At 39.4% G+C, this 23,040-nt stretch overlaps 1 protein-coding gene across 1 annotated transcript in view; it reads left to right on the top strand.

Moving 5' to 3' along the window:
* THSD7B (thrombospondin type 1 domain containing 7B) overlaps window positions 1-23,040 on the top strand; it is a gene marked incomplete at its 5' end in the record, with an annotated part of 794,653 nt that overhangs the window by 507,274 nt on the left and 264,339 nt on the right. Inside the window, one exon of the mRNA XM_081243155.1 lies at window positions 15,425-15,619. Coding sequence (XP_081099281.1) covers window positions 15,425-15,619 — 195 coding nt within the window. The remainder of the gene's footprint in view (window positions 1-15,424; window positions 15,620-23,040) is intronic.

The following is a 23,040-nucleotide window of genomic DNA, read 5'->3' as shown; positions in this document are numbered from 1 at the left end:
GTGAATTGTTCTTCATCAAAAAGTTTTGAGAGAGAAACAAAATTGTATGACTAGTGAATATATATAGTGCATGTGATCCTCTGAATACGCCATTATTCAGACTTTTATTATGAGGTTTTATTAAGTTTGAGATTCTAGAACAGAATTAAAAAGTGTAACAAATTTGCTTATCATAAAGGATGTAGCAAATGCATGGTCTCCAGAGGACCAAAGAGGAAATGGGAATGGATAAACATAATTTCAGCAGCATCTTGGCAGAGTCTATGGAGAAGGAGACAAGAAAATGAAAACAAATGTCTTCTTGACATGACATCAGCTTTGTACATGACAGACAATTTATTATAATGGCAGTGATTATGGTTCCATGTAAAGCGTGAGTACCCATAGTGATCTACAAAGAGGAAATCATTTGTAGAAAAAGGAGAGTTCCTTAGATGTTTTAAGTAAACAGATCCACAAGAAAATGTAGTATGCTTTAGTAAGGGGGGGAGATAAATGTGGATATGGGGCCGATTTATTGTTTCTTAAATGTGGGTATGGGGCTGATTTATTGTTTCTTAAATGTGGGTATGAGGCTGATTTATTGTTTCTCTGTAGCAATGCAACAATTAATATCCTGGGTGTTTGAAGTTGCTTTTCAATAGAGAACACCAAATTATTTCTAAATTCGAGTTTCACATCTCATTGGTTACTTAGTTACTGGTACTGGAATGATTATATGACATGAAGTTTAGCTTTCTGAGTAATAATACAGCACTCATTATCAAGATAGCTTATTTCGTGGCAGATATAGTTAAAATTTCTGTTTTACAAAGGCTTTGAAGAATCTTATCTCTTATGCTCCAAGAGGAAGTCCATTTCTTTTTAAATCTATAATTATTTGCTGCAGTGATTTGGCCCAACTCTTCCCTGTGCCTTTCTGTGAAAAAAGTGCAGCAGGTAACTGAAGCACCATCCATCTGTCAAACCCACAGCAACTGTTAAAAAATACCCAGCCCATTTTTCCTCCTGATTTAGTCGTTGGTTGCACAACAGCTGTTTGCAGAGATACAGGTGAATCTTATGTAAATACTGCCATATTCCTTTAAAAATGGAATAAACCACTTTCCACATGCAGTGTGTGAATTAGCATATTCATTCTTTCACACCTGCCAAATATACATTTTCTTTATACGTGTACATATAATAGGGACCGGAGAAGCATAAAGCTTCTAGCATATTGCATACTTATAGACAATATTCTATAGAACAAAGTGTGTATGAATTTTTTCCAGACATATGAAAGAAATTTCAAAAAACTTTCATACAGTTTGACTTGAGGGCTTCATTCGACAGAAGAACACAGAATTTAGATGTGGAAGATATTTCTGAAGGAATCTCATCTGATGTCTTTTTAGTGGCTGTGAGAAAAATGACTTGGAAACACTAGAAGGCATCTCATCATTAGTTTACACCTCTAATGAGCCCATGATATAGAAGGAAGGAAAGAAGAAGGAAAGAAAGGAAGGAAAGAAAAAGAACACATGTTTATAAGGGGAGTGAGGTGATTTCTTACCTGACAGATTTTTATCACATGGTGAGAAATTAACCACCATGCAATGGTCGTGTATTCTAAACACATTTATATATCATATATATTGATATATTTAGTGAGCCTTTTCTCCTCACCTGCTGGAAGCTGAGTATTCTGTTGCTTATTATGAGCCCTCATAGGGCAGAAATTCTGTCTTCTATTAAACTGTTAACATTATATCCTCCAAATAGAGTTCGGCAGGATTCTAACTTGGTAAATATGGCACCACAGAAAGTCCAGGCAAATGTCTTTTTTTCTTAATGAAGGAAAAAAGTTAAAAATAAAACCTAGCAGGTTAGAAACATGAGAAAAGAACTGCATTAATAATTAAATCTTAACTTTATTACTAATTGTTTATGAAAGTTAATATAAATGGTGTTGAGCATAAGTTTTGTGAGAATAATTTCTTGGCTGGCTGGTAAAAAGTTCTAATTCCCAGGATTTCTGGAAATGCAGCATCTAATTGACAATTTTGTGATATGACTTCCGAGCTCTTTTTCTAAAATTATATTGATTTATTTGAGATTCAGAATATTTAAATGATGAGGTTTTTCTAGTAGCTTCATTGAGAGCAAATTCACTCTTTAAAGTGTACAATTTGGTAGTTTTTAGTGTATCTACAAAGTTGTGCAAGCATCACCACAATCTAATTCCAGCACATTTTCATCACCCCCCAAAAGAAGCACTCTACCATGAGCAGTCATTCCCCATTGAATTATTTTTAATGAAAGAAAGTCAACTGAGATAAATGGAGCTACTCTAAGGTGTTGCAAAATCAGGGGGAGAGTCACTGATGTATATAAAAAGCTTGGTTGTGGTGATGGCTCCTTCCTGTTCACTGTCATGATTTAATTTAGAGTGATGGCTGCCAACTGTCTTACTGAATGTGATGATTTATATGCATTTATAAATGGCTTTCTTCCAGACAGGTTTTAATATTTCTCCATAGGAGGAAGGACTCAGAGAGGCAGTTTAAATGGAAGGAGAGGCTGAGAACTTTTAAAGCTGAGTTTGCATAACCTGTCCTGTCTATTCTGAGTATATATTTTTTTGGTCTGGCTTAGGGGAGGGAGTGGTTGGAGATTAATTAAGAGCCTTGCAGCTTCATCAACAAGCAAGCTGCTCTCTGTACTTAAATATTTATTTTGGATGGTTTCATTATGGCTAATGGAGATCGTTGGAGGTCTAAAGGTACCCCAGGACCACTTGTGTGCATGCAGACATAGTTGTCAGGCTACCCTGTGTCCTAGAGAAGGACTTTTTCATGCTTTTTTTCCTTGGATTTAGGATTCTTAATGACTACTCTTTCTCAACTCGAGTTTTTGAAGGTGCTCACCCGGCTTGGCTGGAAACTCTGATTTCCTGATTTTACTTGGTAGTCAACTTGGACTTGTGTTTCCCACTCCCCAAGGCCCACAGATGATCCTGATCACTTTGCTTCCAACCATGGCTGGGTAATTTGACCACAAGTCCTACCGTTTCCTTCTGGAATCTGCCACAGCAGATTAGCTGTCAGAGTTTAAGATCTCCCTTCCTCCTTTGTTACTCTCACCTGTATTAGCTATCCTTTTTGTTTGTTTTTTTGTTTGTTTTTGATATAATTTATGAATCATTTGTAATTTTATTTTGTTCACTTTTTTCCTAGAGTGTTTAATTCTTGCCAGTGTTTTTCAATTAGGGGACAAATCCCTTGAAGCCAAGAGCCCTACCTGTGTATATTTCCTTGGTTAGCTGTGAACACAGAGAGACTCAGGACTTAAAAATCCCTTAGAATAAAATGAATGGGCATTTTTAACTGTTCATTTCCTGACCTTGTATTAGAACCTGAATACAATGCTTCAAGGTTACCAAGGGACTATGTTTACATTATTAGCTTATTAAGCATTTCTTATTTATTTGAAAATTCTTTTCTTTTTTCCTGAGAGGGCAACAATAACTGGGGAATATGTTTCCAACATGCAAAGTGAGTTGTATCTTTCCATAAGCAAGCTTATAATTGGGCTCCTGCAGGCACACAGCTTCCCATATGGTACTCATGAGTCAATTAAAGCACCCTAACAAGCAATTAAGGGTTTACTGTTTAATTCAATTTCCACAGCTCACACTGTTCCACTCAAAAGTTGCATGTTATGTCATTTAGCATGTAATAATAAGCACACATTTTATTCAAATGTAGTTTTTGAAGAATGGGATCTCCAAATACTGTGCTTTTACCCACTGTGCTCTGCACAGAGAAAAAATACAAGGGGAAAATGAAAACCCTTGGAATATGGCAAGAACTGGCTTTTAATTCCAAATTGCCTCATTTGGATAACAGCAAGTGAAAATGTCTTCTCTACTGCATACAGTTGGCACAGAAATGGAATTGCTAGGACATCCACTGGGAGAATTACAATAAGTGGAATGGCTGGTAGATTGAGCTCAGGTGACTGACGTCTGAAGGAGAAGGGCCTGGGTCTGGTTCTTGAGTGAAGTTGGCTTGGTCAGGCCAGGGTGACCCCCGTCTCTGTCCTGGAAGATGCAATGCTAGGGGGCCTCCTTGTCAGTTTCCACTTATGCTACCAGGGCTCCTGGCCGTGCCCCACACCAGTGCTGGCCACCTAGGGGAAGGATTAGAGCAGCCCTTCCCTCTCCCTGAGGCCAGAGTAAACTAGGCACAGGCAAGCTGGGAAGACGATTCCACACAGCATCTGAAAGCCCGTATTGATGTCCATCCCAACCCTGGCCAGCTCTTGGCTCTCAAGCATGGGGTGGACTGTATCATTCACAGTGGACAGTTCAGAGCAGGGTCAACAAGACACGCTTGCTGTGAATGAGAGCTTAGACAGACGTAGCCTTCTTTTCCAGGACCTTGAACTTCCTATTCTTTCTAGCTGTTCTCACTCCCTTCTCAATTTCAATACTTCTCTGCAGAGATTGTCCCTTCATTCACTCATGAAGCTAACAATCGAAGCATTATAGTTGGATGGGAGAAAGTGGCTTTGCATTTCACGTGGCTCAGACTCACCCAAATCCTGGTATTTGACATTGGAATGCACTTTTGTTTGATATAGATGTACATTCTTACTTATGCTTCGTCTTGAATAAGAAATAAGTCTGCCTGTTTCTTTTCCCTGAGGATACCCAACAGAGGGTGGGGAGAGTAATTCTAAAGGTAGCCTGAGTGGCTGAGGGAAGCCGGGCAGGGTGATTGAAAATCCAGAGAATTAAAACAAAACAAAACCAACCTGTTGTGAAAACAATGACTGGGGAAGGCATGATAAACCCGACTGTGTCAACTCTGTTTTTCTTCTTATTTTTGGAAGTCGATGAGATAGGCTTGGTTCTTACTCTAGTGGATGATGCAGTGCCTCAGAGCTAGGAGGAAATACCTTTGCCCTATGTTGTAGGCTGGCTAACAGCCCCCAAAATGACCAGGCCCTAATCCCCAGAACCTGTGAATATCTTACCTTACATGGCAAAGAGGACCTTGCAGATGTGACTGATTAAGTTAACGATCTTGTTGGGAGAACAGGCTGGATTACTCAGGTGGGTCCAATGCAATCACAAAAGACCCTATAAGAGGGAGGCAGGAAGCAGTATGATGACGGAAGCAAAGAGACAGAGGAAAAGCGACGGTTCTCATGCCATACTCTTGGCTTTGAAGTTTGAGGAAGGGGCTAGGAGTGAAGGATGTAGGCAGCCACTGAAGCTGAAAAGGGCAAGGTGCCTGTTTCTCCACAGAGCCTCGAGGAGGAACCAGTCCTGCTGACATCTTGACTTTAGCCTGAGGAAACTGATTTTGGGCTTCTGACTCCTAGAACTGTAAGAAAAATATTTTCTGTTCTTTTAAGCGGCTAAAGTTTTGGTAATTTGTTACAGTGGCAACAGAAAACAGTAATACTCTGGAAACAAATTAACATTAAAAAACATCTTTCCGGGGCTTCCCTGGTGGTGCAGTGGTTGAGAGTCCGCCTACCGATGCAGGGGACATGCGTTCGTGCCCCGGTCCGGGAAGATCCCACATGCCGTGGAGCGGCTGGGCCCATGAGCCATGGCCGCTGAGCCTGCGCGTCCGGAGCCTGTGCTCCGCAACGGGAGAGGCCACAACAGTGAGAGGCCCGCATACTGCAAAACAAACAAACAAAAATCTTTCCTGAAAGTAAAGGACCAATTGAGCTGTGCAGGAGAGCATCTAAGTCCTCAGCACCGACACCTAGCTCTCCAGAGGCGGGTTGCCCAGTGACCCCTGCCTCCTACCTCATGGTGGGGCTTCAGAGAATCTGCCTGCTGTATTTAGGGGTGCCTTAATGTGTGTGCTCCCTTTTCAGGAAACATGTTAGTTCAGGCTCAGCTCTCCAGGGCCTCAGCATCTGGTGGTGAAGCATGTGTATAGCAGGCTTCACATCAATATTTTTTAAATGCTTTTAAATGTGTGTCCTTAATCCAATTAGATTTCTATCTCTGCCTCCTGTCTGCCATTAAAGGCAGACAGGGACAGGATAAAGGCCACCTCAGATGGGAGGCGGATGTGTCTCTCAAACAGGGAGAAGGAAAAGCCCTCCTTCTTGCCAAGGTGGGTGATTGGTAGTAAAAGAGAAGGGGGGCTTGCAGGGCAGGGAAGCAGAGCAGAAGACACGTGTGTCATGGTTTTCCCTGACTCAGGGCCGACGTTTTAGAGGTGAGAGTTTGGCTAAGGAAACAGAAGCAAGCTGAGGGTTTTCTGCAACGTGTCTTGTTTAGAACTCTGGGAAGAACTCTGGGATGGATTGGGAGGCTGGGATTGATGTAAGTACACTACTATGTATGAAGTAGATGGCTGGTGAATGCCTACTGTATAGCACAGGAAGGAAAAAGGTACAATTAGTTTGCAGGACATATATTGAGTTAACCTTAAAAATGCATTCCAGTACGCATTAGGTGCAGACAAATACTGTTGGATTCCACTTATACAAGGTACCTAGAATAGTCAAATTCATAGAGTCAGAAAGTACACCCGTAGATGCCAGGGGCCAGGGGGTGAGGGGATGGGGAGGGGGAATGGGGAGTTAGTGTTTAATGGAGACAGAGTTTCAGTTTAGGAAGGTGACAAATTCAGGAGTTGGATGATGGTGAGAGTTGCACAACAATGTGAATGTACTTTGTTCCACTGAACTGTCAGTTAAATATGGTTAAAATAGTGTGTTTCATATTATATGACTTTTACCACAATAAAAAAAAACAGTAACAAAAAAAGAACTCTGGGAAGAGATGCCCTACGGGGCGCCACTCCAGAAGTAGGGCCTTGTTGCCGCCCCAGAAGCTCCCTGGGTTTCCCGTGCTACAGAGAGTCTGCAGAAATGCCTTCATGCCCGGGGAAGGGTGGGATAGCTGCTGGTGCCGTCAGGCTTCACAGCAGAACCTGCTCTGACTCTCCCAGAGCACTGATCATGGGGCCCCAGCTGGATATGCCACACCAGGAGGTAGCCAGGTGGGCTGAGCTCTCATCAGCTTAGATGACAACAGCCCTTCATCAGGCCGAGAGGGAATGGTTTGTGAGATTTTCACCCTGAAGTGAGACTTTCCTGGTGGATGTCACTAGGGTGAGCAGCCAGCCGGTGGACGAGGGCCACTCTTATTGCAGATGCTGGCAGGGCCCTTCTTCATGCAGATCTGAGACCCTTGCTGGCTGCCAGGCACCCAGATACCATCCTGGAGGGGGGGAAGGGAAATGGCTGGAAGAAAAACTGCACATTTACCTGAAAAATAATTATTTCAAATAGGAAGGAGGCTAATTAAAATGGCCAAAACCGAGAGAGCTTTAATTGGTATTTGTACCTTTCCTGATTACCTGCTATGAAGGGAGTTCTTAAAAAGGATTACATCAGTCTATAATGAAATCATTGGAGTGGAGTGAATTTCTGTCCTTAGACTCAGCAAGAGCTGGCCTGCCCTGGCCTCCGTGCCTTAGAGGGCCCTTCTCTGACCTTCTTCTAGCCTGTTCCTTCCCACAGGGAAGGAGCCTCACTGGAGCCCATGCTTTGCCATCCATCCCCTTTATCTAAACCCTGCTCAGCTGTCAGGACTTTGGAATTCCTTGCCCTAATAGCCCTGAACCAGCTTCAAGAACTTATGGGGCCTCTTCTCTGAGCCTGACTCTACAGCCTAGATCTGATGGGTGGACAGGGGTGGCTGATTTGTGAATTGAGCTTTTGGGGATTGACTGTAGTGCCCACTCACAAGTGTAAGATGGTCCCTCTGTGGGTAGACTGCAGCTGGGAGTGAAAGGAGAAGAGGGCTGGCCAGACACCCAGGGCTGGGCCCACAGTCCCTGTGCTGCCACATTCCAGCCTGAAACTCCAAGTCATTCCAGGATTTTTATTGAACCCTCATGTTCCAAGTCATGAAGACATACATGTTAAGTAGGAGAATAGAACTGATCTATTACAGGTTTGTAAATTTCAAAGATAACTTCTAACTCTTTAGTCTTGTGGTTTGTGACCTCCTCTTGTATTCCAATGCTGGTCCCCACATGTGTTAGGGGCAACCTGGCATTGCATCATTAAATTAGGGACCTTGCTACACAGACATGGAACATGTCATTACAAATGTTACGAGCCTTATCAAAGGAGAGGTCAAGGGTCTTAGAACGTGCATAGCAAGGGCAGGAAGCTGGCCTGTTATATTGCTTGTTCCTCTGCACAGGCATAAGGTGTACCAGGCTCCTGTCTTCACTAGGTGCATCCTACTCACCCTTCATGCGTCCCCTCCATCCAGGAAGGCTCCTGACTGCGCAGTGCCTGAGGCCCCAGAGCCATGCTCTTGCAGGACCCTGGGCATAGTGAACTTTCATTTCCATGTTTCTTTCATCTGTGTATCCCAGGCCACTAGCGCAGGGTCTGCCCTATAGAACACGTTGTCCGAATGTTGTGTTAGCTGAGCAGTGGCTGCCCGCCCCCTCCCCTCCTCTCCTTGATGTGCATGTAAACTGGGTTCTGTACCTGGTTGAAGCAGTTCACGAATGCAGGACAGCAAGCTGACAGCTCTTCTGTTTTTCTAGCATGTCACCCTCATTTCCTGGAAATCATGACCTCTTGAAACAAATTCTTCCTACTCTTCCTTGTCAACTGTTAGAGTTGAACTCTGGTCAGGAGCAACTTTGGGGAAGTAATGTGGGTGTCCTTGGTGAAGATGAGGAATGTGAATAGATCTGAAGTAGCAGATTCCATCGCTTACTTAGTCTTTCCAGGTAGAACGTTATCATTTCCTATTATAAGGCCAGCAACCCCTGCCCTCTTCAGACCATAATTGAAAAGAAGACAAACTTATCCATGTCTGACTATCAGAGTTTAGAGGCGATAGGGGGCAGAAAGCCTAGCCATTTAGTAGTAGTTAATAATCTGCTGATTTCAGTCACCATTAACGCCTAAGAAGGCTGCCTAACCGTCCCACATTGACAGCCAGCGTCTTCAAAAAATTAACTACGAGACACACTGAGAATTCATACAGGTCCTTGCTTTATTTCTTTAGCTAAATTCTCTGCTAATTTTACATTTCCTGCCAAGCCATTCCTTTTCATGTTGCTAGAATTGAAAATAATCAGATAACAGCGGAAAGCAATTAGTAACTTTTTCCCCTTTTTGGTGATTTTTTTCTCCCAAGGCTCAGGCTGTGTGGTGATTAAGAGAAAGATCAAGCTGAACTCAATTCTATGTGTTATGTACATTGCTAGACACTGTAAATAGGAAAATGTGACCTCAGGCATCACAGAGATGTTTGGAGGGTTCCAGGTCACCCGACCATATCCACTTACCAGGTGACTGTTCTTGTCTGAGAGCTCTTGTCTCAATAGCTTAGCTCAACCACCTGTTTCTCCATCATTCCTTAATGAGAATACCCATCTGTTCCAGGCAGCTACTCTGAGAGCTTTCTGCCCAAAGCTTAAGATAGCTAAACTTCAAACAGTGCACAATGAGATTGTTCTGCAGCTATGTGAGCTAATTTTACCTGGGAGTACAATTTTCCTTCAGTGAAGACAGCAGTATTTCAAGTTTAATAAATAAAATATAATTAAGCATCAAATTGCCACTCTGCTTAAATGATTCATTCCAGGTAGAAATATATGACAGGAATGGTCACTAGTGAATACCTCTTCCTTGCCTGATGGAAAGACCTTTCCCACTAGTATAGTACAGTATTTTAAATACTTAAAAACATCAAAAGAGACATCTTTTCTCTAGATTGTGACCTGCAAGTGATGTGCTGTGATCCAAAAGTCCCAGAACTCAGAGTTCAACTAAATAGCAGGTGTCTGACAGGTCCATTCTCTGTAATGGCCTATTTTTTCATGCCTGCCCTGAACACATCCTTTCCATTCAAGACTGAAGTCTACTTTTCTCTTGTTTACCAGGATTTCCCCATTGGTTATTGCCATTAGGGAAACTACATTACTGTGCTCCTATTATCTGTCTACCTGCCTGTCACTGCCACTACTATAGCCTCCCCAAAGCTAGATTGTTTATATGTACATGTATATCTGCACACACACACAGAAAATACTTTTATAAATATTCATAATTCCTTATATTTTGTGAACAAGTGATTGGATGGATGGATGAATAAATGGGTCAATTTCAGTAAGGTCTATTAGGGAAGAAGGTATAGGTAATAAAGATCCAGGTGTATAAGCAGCCTAGTGTCTAGTCTGCCATGGGGGTAGAGAAAGTGACCTTAAGAAGGTTTATTCCTGATCCCATGGCATAAGCTATTTTTTCTGCCTTATGTTTATTCTTCTTGTGATCAGTAATGAAGCTCAAATGCTCCTAATGGTCTGAAAAGCGTTGCTACAATATATGCCCCTAAGTATTACTTAGATATTAAAATTCTCATGAATTCAGCATTAGCACAGAGGGGCATGGCACCTGTTTTTGTTGGATATGACCACCTCAGTAAGTGAGGTGAAAATATAGCCAGCACTCTTTTGTGCAAATACTCACGCTTTTCTCATTAGACTCTAAGTACTAGGGATTTTGATCTTGGTGCTTCTGGAAAGAATTCCCAGCAGACCTTAGATTCCTTAGACCTTAGTTTCTGACTTGCTGGAGTTGTGGTCTTACATGGTAGCTTTTACTGTAGCCCCATTTTTATAGACACTAAGCATAATGCAAGAGCATCACTTGGAAATATAACACAATATCATTGGGAGGGCCATGCAGTCCTTGGAAGGGCCTACTGACTTCAACATTATAATTTAAGGGAGACTCCAGTCACATTTCTTAGGGGTCAAGAGGGTTTGGTAGGATTTGGAAAATTCTTCCTGAGCCAAGGCAAGAGATGGTGGAATCTTCTTTGCAGCCATGTCTTACATTTCATTTCCAATAGATTTCCTCATAATAATAGAAACTCTCCAGGCAGATGTACCAAGTGCTTAGTTCTGTGCTAAACACTTCATCTGCATCAATTTATCATAAGATGTAGGTGTTATCATTCCCGTTGTATGGATGAGTTAATTGTTTTAGTGGAATTTACATAATTTGCCCAAGGTAACAGTAAAAAAAAAAAAAAAAAAAAAAGAAACTCTCTTTAGTTCTGTTAAACACCAAGGCCCACAATTTGATAAGTACACTCTACTTACCACCTCTGATTTAGTCCTCAAAGAAATTATTTGACTTAAGGAGTCTATACACACTTAATATTGCCCACAGAACTATATTGTAGATTAAAAATAACATAGTTTAAAAATATCCTTTGAATAGATACATATGTATGTATAACTGAATCACTTTGCTGTACACTTGAAACTAACACAACTATGCTCCAATATAAGATAAAAATTTTTAAAAATACCCTTTGCCCATGAGTTGCCCAGTGGAAGGGGCCTCTGAATTGGGTTGTACCTCTAGCTACTAGTTATCCCCACTTACTCTAAATGTCTTCCCTTTTCATTTCCTTTTTATGTATCTGTCATCTTTCCTTTGTTGGGTTTCCAGTCCTGCATACTTCTCGCCTGCTATTTCTTCACTTTTTGCCTACCCTCTAGTATCATTCAATGCCCAGTCATTTGATAAATGTTTACTAAATGATTCCTTTTATACTAGAACATTCCCAAGAAGTAAATTGTTTTATTCAACTTGTTCATGCTTTTATTTCTAGTGGTTCTTTTCACACTTGAAAGTAAATTAGGATCTTGAACTTGAAGAAATCTGAGAACCATAATGCCTGGCCTAAACTGATGATTGCATGCTATGTAGCATATCGATTGCCACTCACCCCTGAGCTGATCATCAGTGATAACCTAGAGCAATGGTCTTCAGTCTAATGTGGGTCAAGTTCATACTATAACTCTGAATGCATTCTGTGGCCCTTAGAATCCTCCAAAGCCTCCATTAGACTACTGGGTCACTTTGTGCAGTAGTGATGGGTCTGATTTATGCTACGTAGTTCTGTTAATGCATTGAATGTGTTAAGGGCATATCTAGTATACCGGTTGACTAATGGTGATTGTAAGTGTAGTACAGAATCAGGTGAAGATTCACCCAGTTTTTTCTTCACCTTAATCTGAGGATGGCCAAGGAAGAAATGAGGTGTGGTGAGCGAGAGTGTGTGCATGTATCCTTGCTAGAACTATCAGCCTGCTTGATTTAAAACAAATGTAAAGGATAATAATAATAGCCTTTATTTGGCTCTTGGTGGGTGTGAGACACTGCTTTGAGAATTCTCATAGCCCTTTGTTTATGTGCTCTTATAATACTCATTTTAAAGATGAGGATACCAAAGCATAAACAATTTAAATAACTCATCTCAGTTCACATACCACCCAGGTGTTTGGGGATGGAATTTGCATTCATGGCACTTAACAACAGTGTCTGTGAATTCTGTCATATGCTAAAGCTATTTTTCTTAGTTTCTTGTGCAAAAAGTTCAATATAGACATTCATAAATCCAGTGTATTCTAATTTAGACAGTTTGTAGAACTTAAAAATATCATTGAATGTTTATCATAGCATTCAAATTTTAAACTTATTGAAATGAAATATAGAAAGTCAATATTTTATAAATTTATTTATTTTAGGCTGTGTTGGGTCTTTGTTGCTGTGCATGGGCTTTCTCTAGTTGTGGCGAACAGGGGCTACTCTTCATTGTGGGGCACGGGCTTCTCATTGCGGTGGCTTCTCTTGCTGCGGAGCACGGGCTCTAGGTGCATGGGCTTCAGTAGTTGCAGTGCGTGGGCTCAGTAGTTGTGGCTCGGGGGCTCTAGAGTGCAGGCTCAGTAGCTGTGGCACATGGGCTTAGTTGCTTCTCGGCATGTGGAATCTTCCCGGACCAGGGCTCGAACCCGTCTCCCCTGCATTGGCAGACAGATTCTTAACCACTGCACCATGAGGGAAGTCCTAGAAAGTGAATATTTTAAAATAATGTATTATTATTGGAAAAACTCTTCATTTGTATATTCATAGAGGTTTAATTTTCAAATAGCAGTACTTTTTGAAAGTATTTAAAATTCCTCTTCATATTATTCAGTGCATTGTCATCTTGGAAAAGAAAAATTAACTTGGCATGATAAAAATCCCCTAAATTAACTCCAAATTAGTTATCTAAACATGAAATTCAAGTAACATTTGCTTGTACACTACTTAAGAAAGTATCTTATTTTATTCATCATTAATGGCTATAATAGTCCCAACAAAGAAAATGCAGGTGATGTTGGTTTGATGTGCAATGGGTTTTGTTCCTAGGATGTGGATAAAAACAGGAACAAAAACTGTTCAAAATTAATGAATAGCCCCACCTGCTATGGAGCAGATGTACAAACTGGGAAGTATTGTGTGTATCCATTGTCATCTTAGCTGATTCCTTTGTCCTAAAGCATTAGCTAGGTTTGGCTTTCACCAGTACATAGTACATAGATAGATAGATAGATAGATAGTTGGATAAATGGTGTTCAGATTGACTTGTTCTCTGCTGTGCTCAGAATAAAGAAACAAATTCAGAATATAAGAGAAATGGGCAACTGAAAGCCCCTGTGTATACTTAACCTGTGTTAAAGAAGTGTATATAAAGAGTTCTTAACAATGTTGTTCCTAGGCTGTGGTCTCTTTATTCCTTGTGACTTGGTAGATTTTAAAGAGCTGTAATAAAAATGATATTAACCATAGTTTCTTTAGGATGATGAACACAGCAAATATCCATTAACAAATACCATGTCCAAAGGCATCATGCTAAAAGTGGGTGGTCAGTGGACAGGCTAGATCAGAACCACTTGGGACACTTAAAGACAAAAATATTCCTGGACTTCTCCCCCAGAGATGCTGATTTAGTCGGTCTGAAGTTATGCCATCAGATCTCTATGTTCTCAAAGACATCCGTGATTGGGAATCAGTTGAGAAGTGTAGTTTTCAACAGGGGGTGACATTTGGCAATGTGTGAAGTCATTTTTGGTTTTCAAAACTGGGAGGGTGTGTGTGCTATTGGCATCTAATGGGTTGAGGCCAGGAATGCTGCTAAGTAGCTTACAATGCACAGGACACACTTGTGTACCCACAAAATGAAATTATCCAATCTAAATCGTCAGTGGTGCCAAGGTTGAGGCATGCTGGTCTAGAAAATAAAGATATATCCTTAGAGTCCATAATTAGGGTGAATAAAAGATGCACAAAAATATCATTCATTCTTAATAAAATAAATGGCATTAGTCCAAAGACTCAAAAAATTAAGCAAAATCTCAAAAATGTTTTATCCTGAGATTATCAGTTCATGGTATGACTGGAGACATTCCAGCTGAAAAAGTATGTGAGAAACATCTGCAACTGGTAGGATATTTGTATTGGGGATTATCTGGGTAGATTATGCCTGTATTTTTTTAAAAAAATTAAAAATTTTAACTGATCCTGAAATGTTAGCAAGGGAAAAAAAGTTTACTTGTAGAAAGCAGAAATTCCTTTTAAAATACTGACTGAAGTGAAAAATAGGGCCATTTACATAAGTGCCATTTAAACAAGTAAACAAAAATCAAATCTAGGAAAAGTTCAGATGATTTTTTGGTGGTTTTGTCCTTTTTCGTCCTCCTATTACTCTTCTTTTTTTCTAGTTGTTGATTTTTTTTTTTTGGAGTATAATTGCTTTACAACGTTGTGTTAGTTTCTGCTATACAGTAAAGTGAATCAGCTATATCCCCTCCCTCTAGAACTTCTTTCCCACCACCCTTCCCCACCATCCTGCCCATCTAGGTGGGTCCATCACATAGCACCGAGCTGAGCTTCCTGTGCATTATAGGATGTTCCTGCTAGCTATTTATTTTATGCATGATAGTGTATATATGTCAATCCTAATCTCCCAATTTGTTCCACCCTCCCCTTCCCCTCCTGTGTCCACATGTCCATTCTCTATGTCTACTTCTCTATTCCTGCCCTGCAAATCAGTTCATCTGTACCATTATGCATTAGTATACGATATTTGTTTTTCTCTTTCTGGCTTACTTCACTCTGTATGACAGACTCTAGGTCCATCCAGGAATGAAATTGGGTCATTTGTAGAGATGTGGGTGGACCTCCTATTATTATTCTTTTACAAATTCTCTTTTCTAGTTTTGTATCATCTCTAGAGATCAAATGCTCACAGGCAGGACATACAGAAAATTACTGAATGTTATTTTGGTTGCTGTCAATGCTGGGTTTGGATTAATAATGAAACCAATTAAATTCTCAAATACCTCCACTGACAACAATAAATGTTTAATTTCCAGAAAGAAATAAGGTTAGCTATGTTGAACACCTTTTGCAATCACAGTGGTAACCAAACTTTCCAAACATTGGGGAATTCTGCTATTTCGTCCAAGAACCAGCAGCAGCTTGATTTAATTAAAATAATAACAAAAGAATCCATGTTTTTTTTTAGCTGTCTCATGCATCTCTGGTAATAACCAGTCGGCAGAAATGACGGAATGCCTCAAGCAGACAAATGGCATGCCTCCCCTTGTGCAAGAATGTACAGTACCCTGTCATGATGACTGCACCTTCACTGCTTGGTCCAAGTTTACGCCCTGCTCCACGAATTGTGAAACAACTCGAAGTAGACGGCGACAGCTCACAGGTAGGGTGTGCCTTCATTCTTTAGCTTCAGGCAAGTGATGCTCTCCTGAAACCGATCAAGGAGAATATAAGTTCCAGAAGGATGGGAAATTGTATCAGGTCTCTCCCCTCCCCTCCCCGCCATTATGCATCCTCGCTGCCAATGCTTGGCACATAATAGATACTCAATACTTATGAAACAAATGAAAGATGTGAACCATTCCAAAGCTATGAAGTTCTTCTCTATACAGCTTATAATCTTTGTAGTCATAAATGGCAATATATCCACCAACTTCCTGGAGTAGTTAATGGCAGAGTTTCTGGTGTTTTTCATGCCAGGATCTCAGCAAGCTTGAAAGCAGTCTCTTGATTTGTAAAGAACATCAAAGGCAGATCTCACCTATGTCATTAGCTTTTGCTATTACCTTATAAGTAACTTGATATTTTAAAATTTTAGTAGTGGAAGGCAAAAATTGAACTACAGGGACTTCCCTGGTGGTGCATTGGTTAAGAATCCACCTGCCTGGGGCTTCCCTGGTGGCGCAGTGGTTGAGAGTCCGCCTGCCGATGCAGGGGACACAGGTTCGTGCCCCGGTCCGGGAAGATCCCACGTGCCGCGGAGCGGCTGGGCCCATGAGCCATGGCCGCTGAGCCTGCGCGTCCGGAGCCTGTGCTCCGTCCGCAACGAGAGAGGCCACAACAGGGAGAGGCCCGCATACCACACACACAAAAAAAGAATCCACCTGCCAGTGCAGGGGACACAGGTTCAATCCCTGGTCTGGGAAGATCCCATGTGCCACGTAGCAACTGAGCCTGCATGCCGCAACTACTGAGCCTGCACTCTAGAGCCCGCAAGCCACAACTATAGAGCCACACGCCACAACTACTGAAGCCCACATGCCCTAGAGCCCACGTGCTGCAACTACTGAAGCCCTTGCACCTAGAGCCCATGCTCTGCAAGAAGAGAAGCCACCAGAATGAGAAGCCTGTGCACGGCAGCTAAGAGTAGCCCCTGCTCACCTCAATAGAGAAAGCCCGTGTGCAGCAAGGAAGACCCAGTGCAGCCAAAAAAAGAAAAAACAAATCAAATTACATACATAGATTCTGCTTTTGTGGTATATGCTAATTATTGGTTCTATTTACATCCTTGAAATTTAATGGAAATTAAAGCAATGAGTAGTTTAATCAAGGTCTTAGAGCAATTTTTGCCTATAATGTACAAATAATTGATGTAATAATATATATGCTACTTCTTTATTTTATCTTTTTTTTTTTTTTTTTTGTGGTATGCGGGCCTCTCACTGTTGTGGCCTCTCCCGTTGTGGAGCACAGGCTCCAGACGCGCAGGCTCAGCGGCCATGGCTCACGGGCCCAGCCGCTCCGCAGCATGTGGGATCTTCCCAGACCGGGGCACGAACCCGTGTCCCCTGCATCAGCAGGCGGACTCTCAACCATTGCGCCACCAGGAAAGCCCCTATCCTACTTCTTATCTAGATAAATATGGCAGAACGTCTCTTCATTGAATGTTTTTTCATATTTGCAGAAAACTTAATTCAGGGAATGAAGAATCAAAGGAAAATGCCAAAATAATAATTGGGTTAATAGGTATTGACATTGAAGAATTAAGCACAGATGACCATTTTTCCTCATGAGCAATTCAAGTGCTAATTCTCTCAGTTTTAAGACCTTTGTTTGAAAGCACTGCGTACCAGATTGTTTTACATTTAACTCACTCTAATGGATTGACAAAATCCATGAGAGCGCTTAACAGGATTTCTGCGCACAAATCAGGAGCCCATTTGTAAGTACAGGTGAAATGTATACTCACAAATAGAAACATCAAATTAAATGTTATACTTTGATATTTCTGCTATAAAAATTTGTTCATATATAATTTTATGCAACATTGCTTATGTTTCTAAGATAAAACAAATTTCTTATTCTCTAACAATATAATGGGATAGAATGTATATGACAGGAATAATTCCAAGTTCAGGGGCAATTTAATGGAACTTGGTTTGCATGTTCCTACATAATCCTTCAGAAGCCATTATCCTAGCAACTCTGTCTATATCTTTGAGATGAGAGAGAATTTCCTTGAGAGGGAAAGAAAGTTTTTAATTAATGGCCAATTTTTTTCTTTGTCTTGAAGGTTTGCTAATGATGTTTTGTATCTGTAAACTGAGAATGAAATAATTGAAAATGCTAGGACACTTATTCATTTTGCAACCAGTACAGTTTGTGTTATCAATTGTCAAAACTTTGATGAATTTGACTTTTATTTAACATATACTTTTAAGGGAAATACTGAAGAACTGTTATATTTTTCCTTGCAAACTCTATCCTAAGAATTACATTAATATTTAGAATTTCTTTTCTAAATTATTAACTGCTATGCTTTTGCCTAGCTGATTGATCTTTGTATGTTTCAGTATCTAGATGATACCTAAACAACTGGCTAATTTCATGAAATACATGAGTTGTTAAAATCAATCAAATGAATTATATAGTAGTGTCAACTGAAAGAAAAATGCACAGCATGAGAGTTGTGAGTTAAGGTTTATCCAGGGGCTTACTGAGAACAGTTGACCCGGAGACAGCCTCTCAGATAGCTCTGAGGGACTGCTCCCAAGAGGTAGGGGAGAAGGCTAGTTTATATGTGATTTTGTTGTTGTTAAGAAATATATGCAGTCAACATACAACTTCGTAGAAACTTACTGCTAGTCACAAAGAACAGCAATCTCAAGGTAATGATCATAGCACTTTCTATGTATTGGAAGACGCAAGAAGTGAAGTTTATTAAAATTCTTCCTGAAGTGTGTCTGACTATCTAAGGGTCTGTTTGTTCAAAGCATAGAGTATCCTTTTATTGTCTTTAATTTCCTCTGTTAGAAGCACTGAGTGTACGATCAGTCAGTGACTGCAATGGGTTAATCCTTGTAGACCTGGATGGAGAATGACATACTCTTTGCTCTTCTTTTGTTGGAAGTTTCCCCATTTTGGTAATAAATGCAACCAAAGTTTGAGAGCCGTTTCATGACTAATTTGTCCTAGGGCCCTACGTCAAGGATTTCATAGGATTTCGTTGATAGGCCACTCAATGTGCTATGACTGAATTGGGCCCTTCTAATGGTAACCATAAAGGTCTCTGGACCACCTGTCTTACTAGTCTGTTACAGTCCAGGAAATGATTCTCCCTGATTGTTTCTTCCCATATCTAGAATTACAGTATTATAATCATTTTAATTCTATATAGAACTATATATTCGATCAAACATTTCAAATCTCTTAGTCATTACTGCTTTTGTTGGAGACGCTGTTTATTCTTGCATTACCAAATCTATAGCTATCTTATCAGCAGAATACAAGTTCTATAGCTAGAAGTATTAATAAGGTCATAGTGAGGATTTATGCCATGAACTTCCAGCATCAAACCAGTTCTTGAGATCACCAAGACTAGGGAGCAGATTGTTTAAGGCAGAAATCTGATTGTTTTTATGTGAGTCATTAAATATGTTCTATTACAAGCCCAACAGAGTCATTAAACTTAAATGACTGTTGCCTGGTGTTACCCGTATAAATCCATTCCATAACTGAGGAAGAGTCCCTCCTGATAAGTGGGAGGTTATGTTCTTTAAATTAAATTTAGCTCATTGTTCTGATTGAGCTTGAGTAACTTGGATAGAAAATTCATATTTATGTTAAAATAACTTTTCTAAGGTACCATCCAGTCACATCCTTGGAGAAGAGAAATCCACCAAGGTGAACCAGAAGTACTGGGTGTAGGTAGTTGACCATAAACCAAAAAATGAGATAGATTTTTAAAAAGTTGCATAGGATTGTGCCCATGATACAAAAACATTTGGTTCACCTGTAAAAATCCAAGAAATCAAGATCCAGTCTGGCATCTTGGAATAGCTATCTGCTTCTGATGCCCTCATCTCTTCCTGCTGTGGGTGTGGTTTCTTTTCTGTTTGAGTATTGTGTCAAGGTGAGTTTGAAGTTAGCAATCCTCTCTATAGACCAGTCCAGTGCAGGGCCCTTTTTAAATGGGAAATAAGAATCTAAGAGTCAATTCCCTTTAGTCTTATTGTGCATGAGCTAGTTAAGAGTACCTGATAAGGGCCTTTCCATCTAAGCTGAAGAGAGTCCTTTAAATGACGTTTTTTCCAGTATATATTCTTCTGGTTGTAGTCATAGGGTATCCGATCTTTATCCAAACATAGATTACTGTGATAAACTTCAGAAACAAGCTAAAAATGTTCTTTTAACAAGTGACTTAAACTTTTGTGATAATGGAACATAGCAACAGGAGCCATCTAGGAAGTGAGTTTCAGGCAGTAAATACCAAAACCTTATAGATAATTAATAGCACAAGAACTTGATATCTATAAACGTATATTACTGAAACATATTTTTTCTCTAAAGTCATCCTCATTTCCACCAAATATAGCCAAACTAAGACTAACTTGTTTACAAAATAAGTCTGGTTTCAATAAACTTGGCCTGATGATTTACATAAGTGTACCAAGGATAGCAGTTGATTATATAGTCTCTTTTAAATTTGTTTTTTGAAGCTTGTCATAAACCGTCCCTGACTGAACTTTATTAAGGCTTCTCAAGGCCGTGAAAATTATGCCTAGGACTTGCCATCAGATTTACCTGTATAGGTTTGGGTGAATTCCTCCCTTCTCAAGGTCCCCAAAATATCTTGAGGGTCCTTTCTTATTCACCTGATAAGGATGCTGGGAACCCTGCAAATAAGGCACTAGGCTGTTTCTCTAAGGGGCTTTATGGCTCCATAAAGTCCATCTTAGTTCTTTAAAGCTGACTTGTTATATCTGATTCTATGCATATTCTCAAATAAGGCATTCCAGTCAAAGCTATGTTAATATACCAGGGTTGCCATTGTGCCCTGTCAAATGGAGAAGAGATTTTTTTATTGAACTTTTACAAATAACTATATTTCCATGAAAATAAGAATAAGGAGTTTCCACTTCTAGAGGGATCAGGAAGAGAGAAAAAGATAAATGTTTCAATTCTGCTTACAAATTTATAACTTATCAAATTGGTGTTAGTCATAGTATAAGAGGAAAGATTTCCTTATATCAAGAAAACAAAGATAAACAGTAATTTTAGACAAAAGTTCATAAAAATTATAACCATATTCATCAGTTCATTCAGTCATATGCAATTAAGTTTTGTTGATCTTGATCTCCTGTTAACAATTTTATGAAGTCATCAGATTTTTCACTAGAATTCTTTAATTTCATACCCAGTTCAGCAGTATAATCTGAAAGCTATCAGAAACCTGTAATTGTCAAAAAAAAAAAAAAAAAGTCCTCCGTGACTCTTCTTGAAGATGAAAAATTTTAATAAAAGCAACAGAGTAAAATAATAACTATACATGACAAAAGACTTAAAATGGCATGGTTAAAGATACGATTACAATTGACAAAGAAATTTGGTTATTTCTGTTACACACATTTTAAGATAATTGGACTATGATAACATTATAGTAGGACATCTGAATTTTAGGAATTTCCTAGAACTTCTAGAATATTTATATTGATAACATTTACTCATACAATATTCCCTAAGGTTTATCATCATTTATTTAACAATGTTAATCATGTAATTTAATATACCAAATAAACCTAATTAGTTTAATATCTTTCTTTGAGATGTTTCAGGGTCTGTCGGAGACATGCCAACATTAGCTAGAGGTCATAACAGAGAGAAATTCAAATTCTACTTTTGCACCAGCTTATTTTTAATATTAGAATTCTTTCAGCCAATTAAGTTCATTTTAATCTTTGCCAGCCCTGGTCATACATCAAATTTTTTCTCAGGATTTCTTTTCATAACCCTGTAATTTGCCTTTTTTCTTCCAGATTGTGTCCTATGCTTTCCCTTGCTCTTTTTTTCTTTTTCTCTTAACCTCTCTTTAGGACAAAATTACTTTGTTTTCCCTTAACAGAATGCATTTCCTTTTTGTTTACCCTTTTAAGAAGTTTTCTTGCATACAAAGATGTTTTATTTATTTTAGTGATTCTAATTACACATATTAATCAGAATTCTCAACCCTTAAAAACCCCAATCTCTAGCAAAAACCAAGAAGTCAGCAGTTATGAACTGTTTGTCACATGAGCATGCCTGATTGGCAAACTTATGAACATATTCCATTACCTCTAGAAACACATTTTTTCACAGTAATTTTTCCTCAGTGTGGTATAAGACATGTGACCAATAAACCAAACATCTTTAGGTTTTTTTTAAATAGGAAGACAAAAGTAGATAAATTTAGACTTGCTTAGCAATTAATTTCCCAGTATTTTCTATTATTTGGAAATGATCTAGACATTCAATGAATTTCCATCATTTAAGTTAACTTAGTGAAACTCTAAAATTTCAAGTTACTGAAAGATCTGGAGAAACTATTTTTAAGTAGGCATACAATAAGAAATAATTGTTCTTAAAGCATTCACCTAAAAAAGTCTTAGCCCATTTGGATCTAAATTTCTTTATGAAAATATCATTAGTTTTCTTGCTGACAAATTTTGTTAGAGATAACATCTTATTTGACATTTGGTAAACGGATACAATAACTTTTACATATAATGTCCTTAACTCTAAAGATAGGACTCTTTTAGCTAAACCAACAAACTTGTTTTTATTGGGTAAAGATTAATCGTAGATCATGTCAACTACAAACTGGTATTTGCCATTGGCACTTGGCATCTATCTCTACAAGGATTAAATCAGGAGCTGCTGTAGCTGCTGACATTCAACACCCGCTGAAATGTGTTCAGGGTGGAGATTAGGAATGAGGCATTGTGTGCTCTGTGAAAAACAGGTCTTCAGATAGTTAGATATTTTCAGGAGATGATTTTATGAACCCAATTCTTGTATCTCCTCATATCTAGAAAAGCACTAAAATCCTTCATGGTGACATCTGCTCCTTGTGACTAGCAGTGACCTTCATGAGACTAGCAGAAACCTTCTGCAAAAAAATATGTACTTGATTGCATGTAGCCCCCTTCACCAAAATCATATATATACTGACCTTCCCCATTACCTCTTTGGAGCAGTTTCTCAGAGCTATCTGAAATGCTGTCTCCCGAGCTATAGTCCTCATTTTGCCCAAAATAAAACTCCACTCACAACTCTCAGGTTGTGCTTTTTTTTTTCAGTTGGCAATCGTGATCTTAAAAAAACCACTTGGGTTAATTTGTATTGTATTTCTGAGAATGTATACAAGCATTTAATTTTCTTTAAGCCAATTAAATAGTTGTTTTTTACAGTTTAATTTTGATAATACCATCACCAAAGGTAGAAACATATATCTATAATGTACACACAGACATATAAATAGGTACAATCAGAGATCGCATAGCCTCATTTTAAAACTTAAGTCATGAATCAGGTATTACAATATAAAAC

This window comes from Mesoplodon bidens (genome assembly GCF_964165515.1).
Source record: "Mesoplodon bidens genome assembly, chromosome: 8".
NCBI classification, from domain to species: Eukaryota; Metazoa; Chordata; class Mammalia; order Artiodactyla; family Ziphiidae; genus Mesoplodon; species Mesoplodon bidens.
Note: the sequence above shows the minus strand (reverse complement) of the source record. Positions and strands in the feature narration are given on the sequence as shown.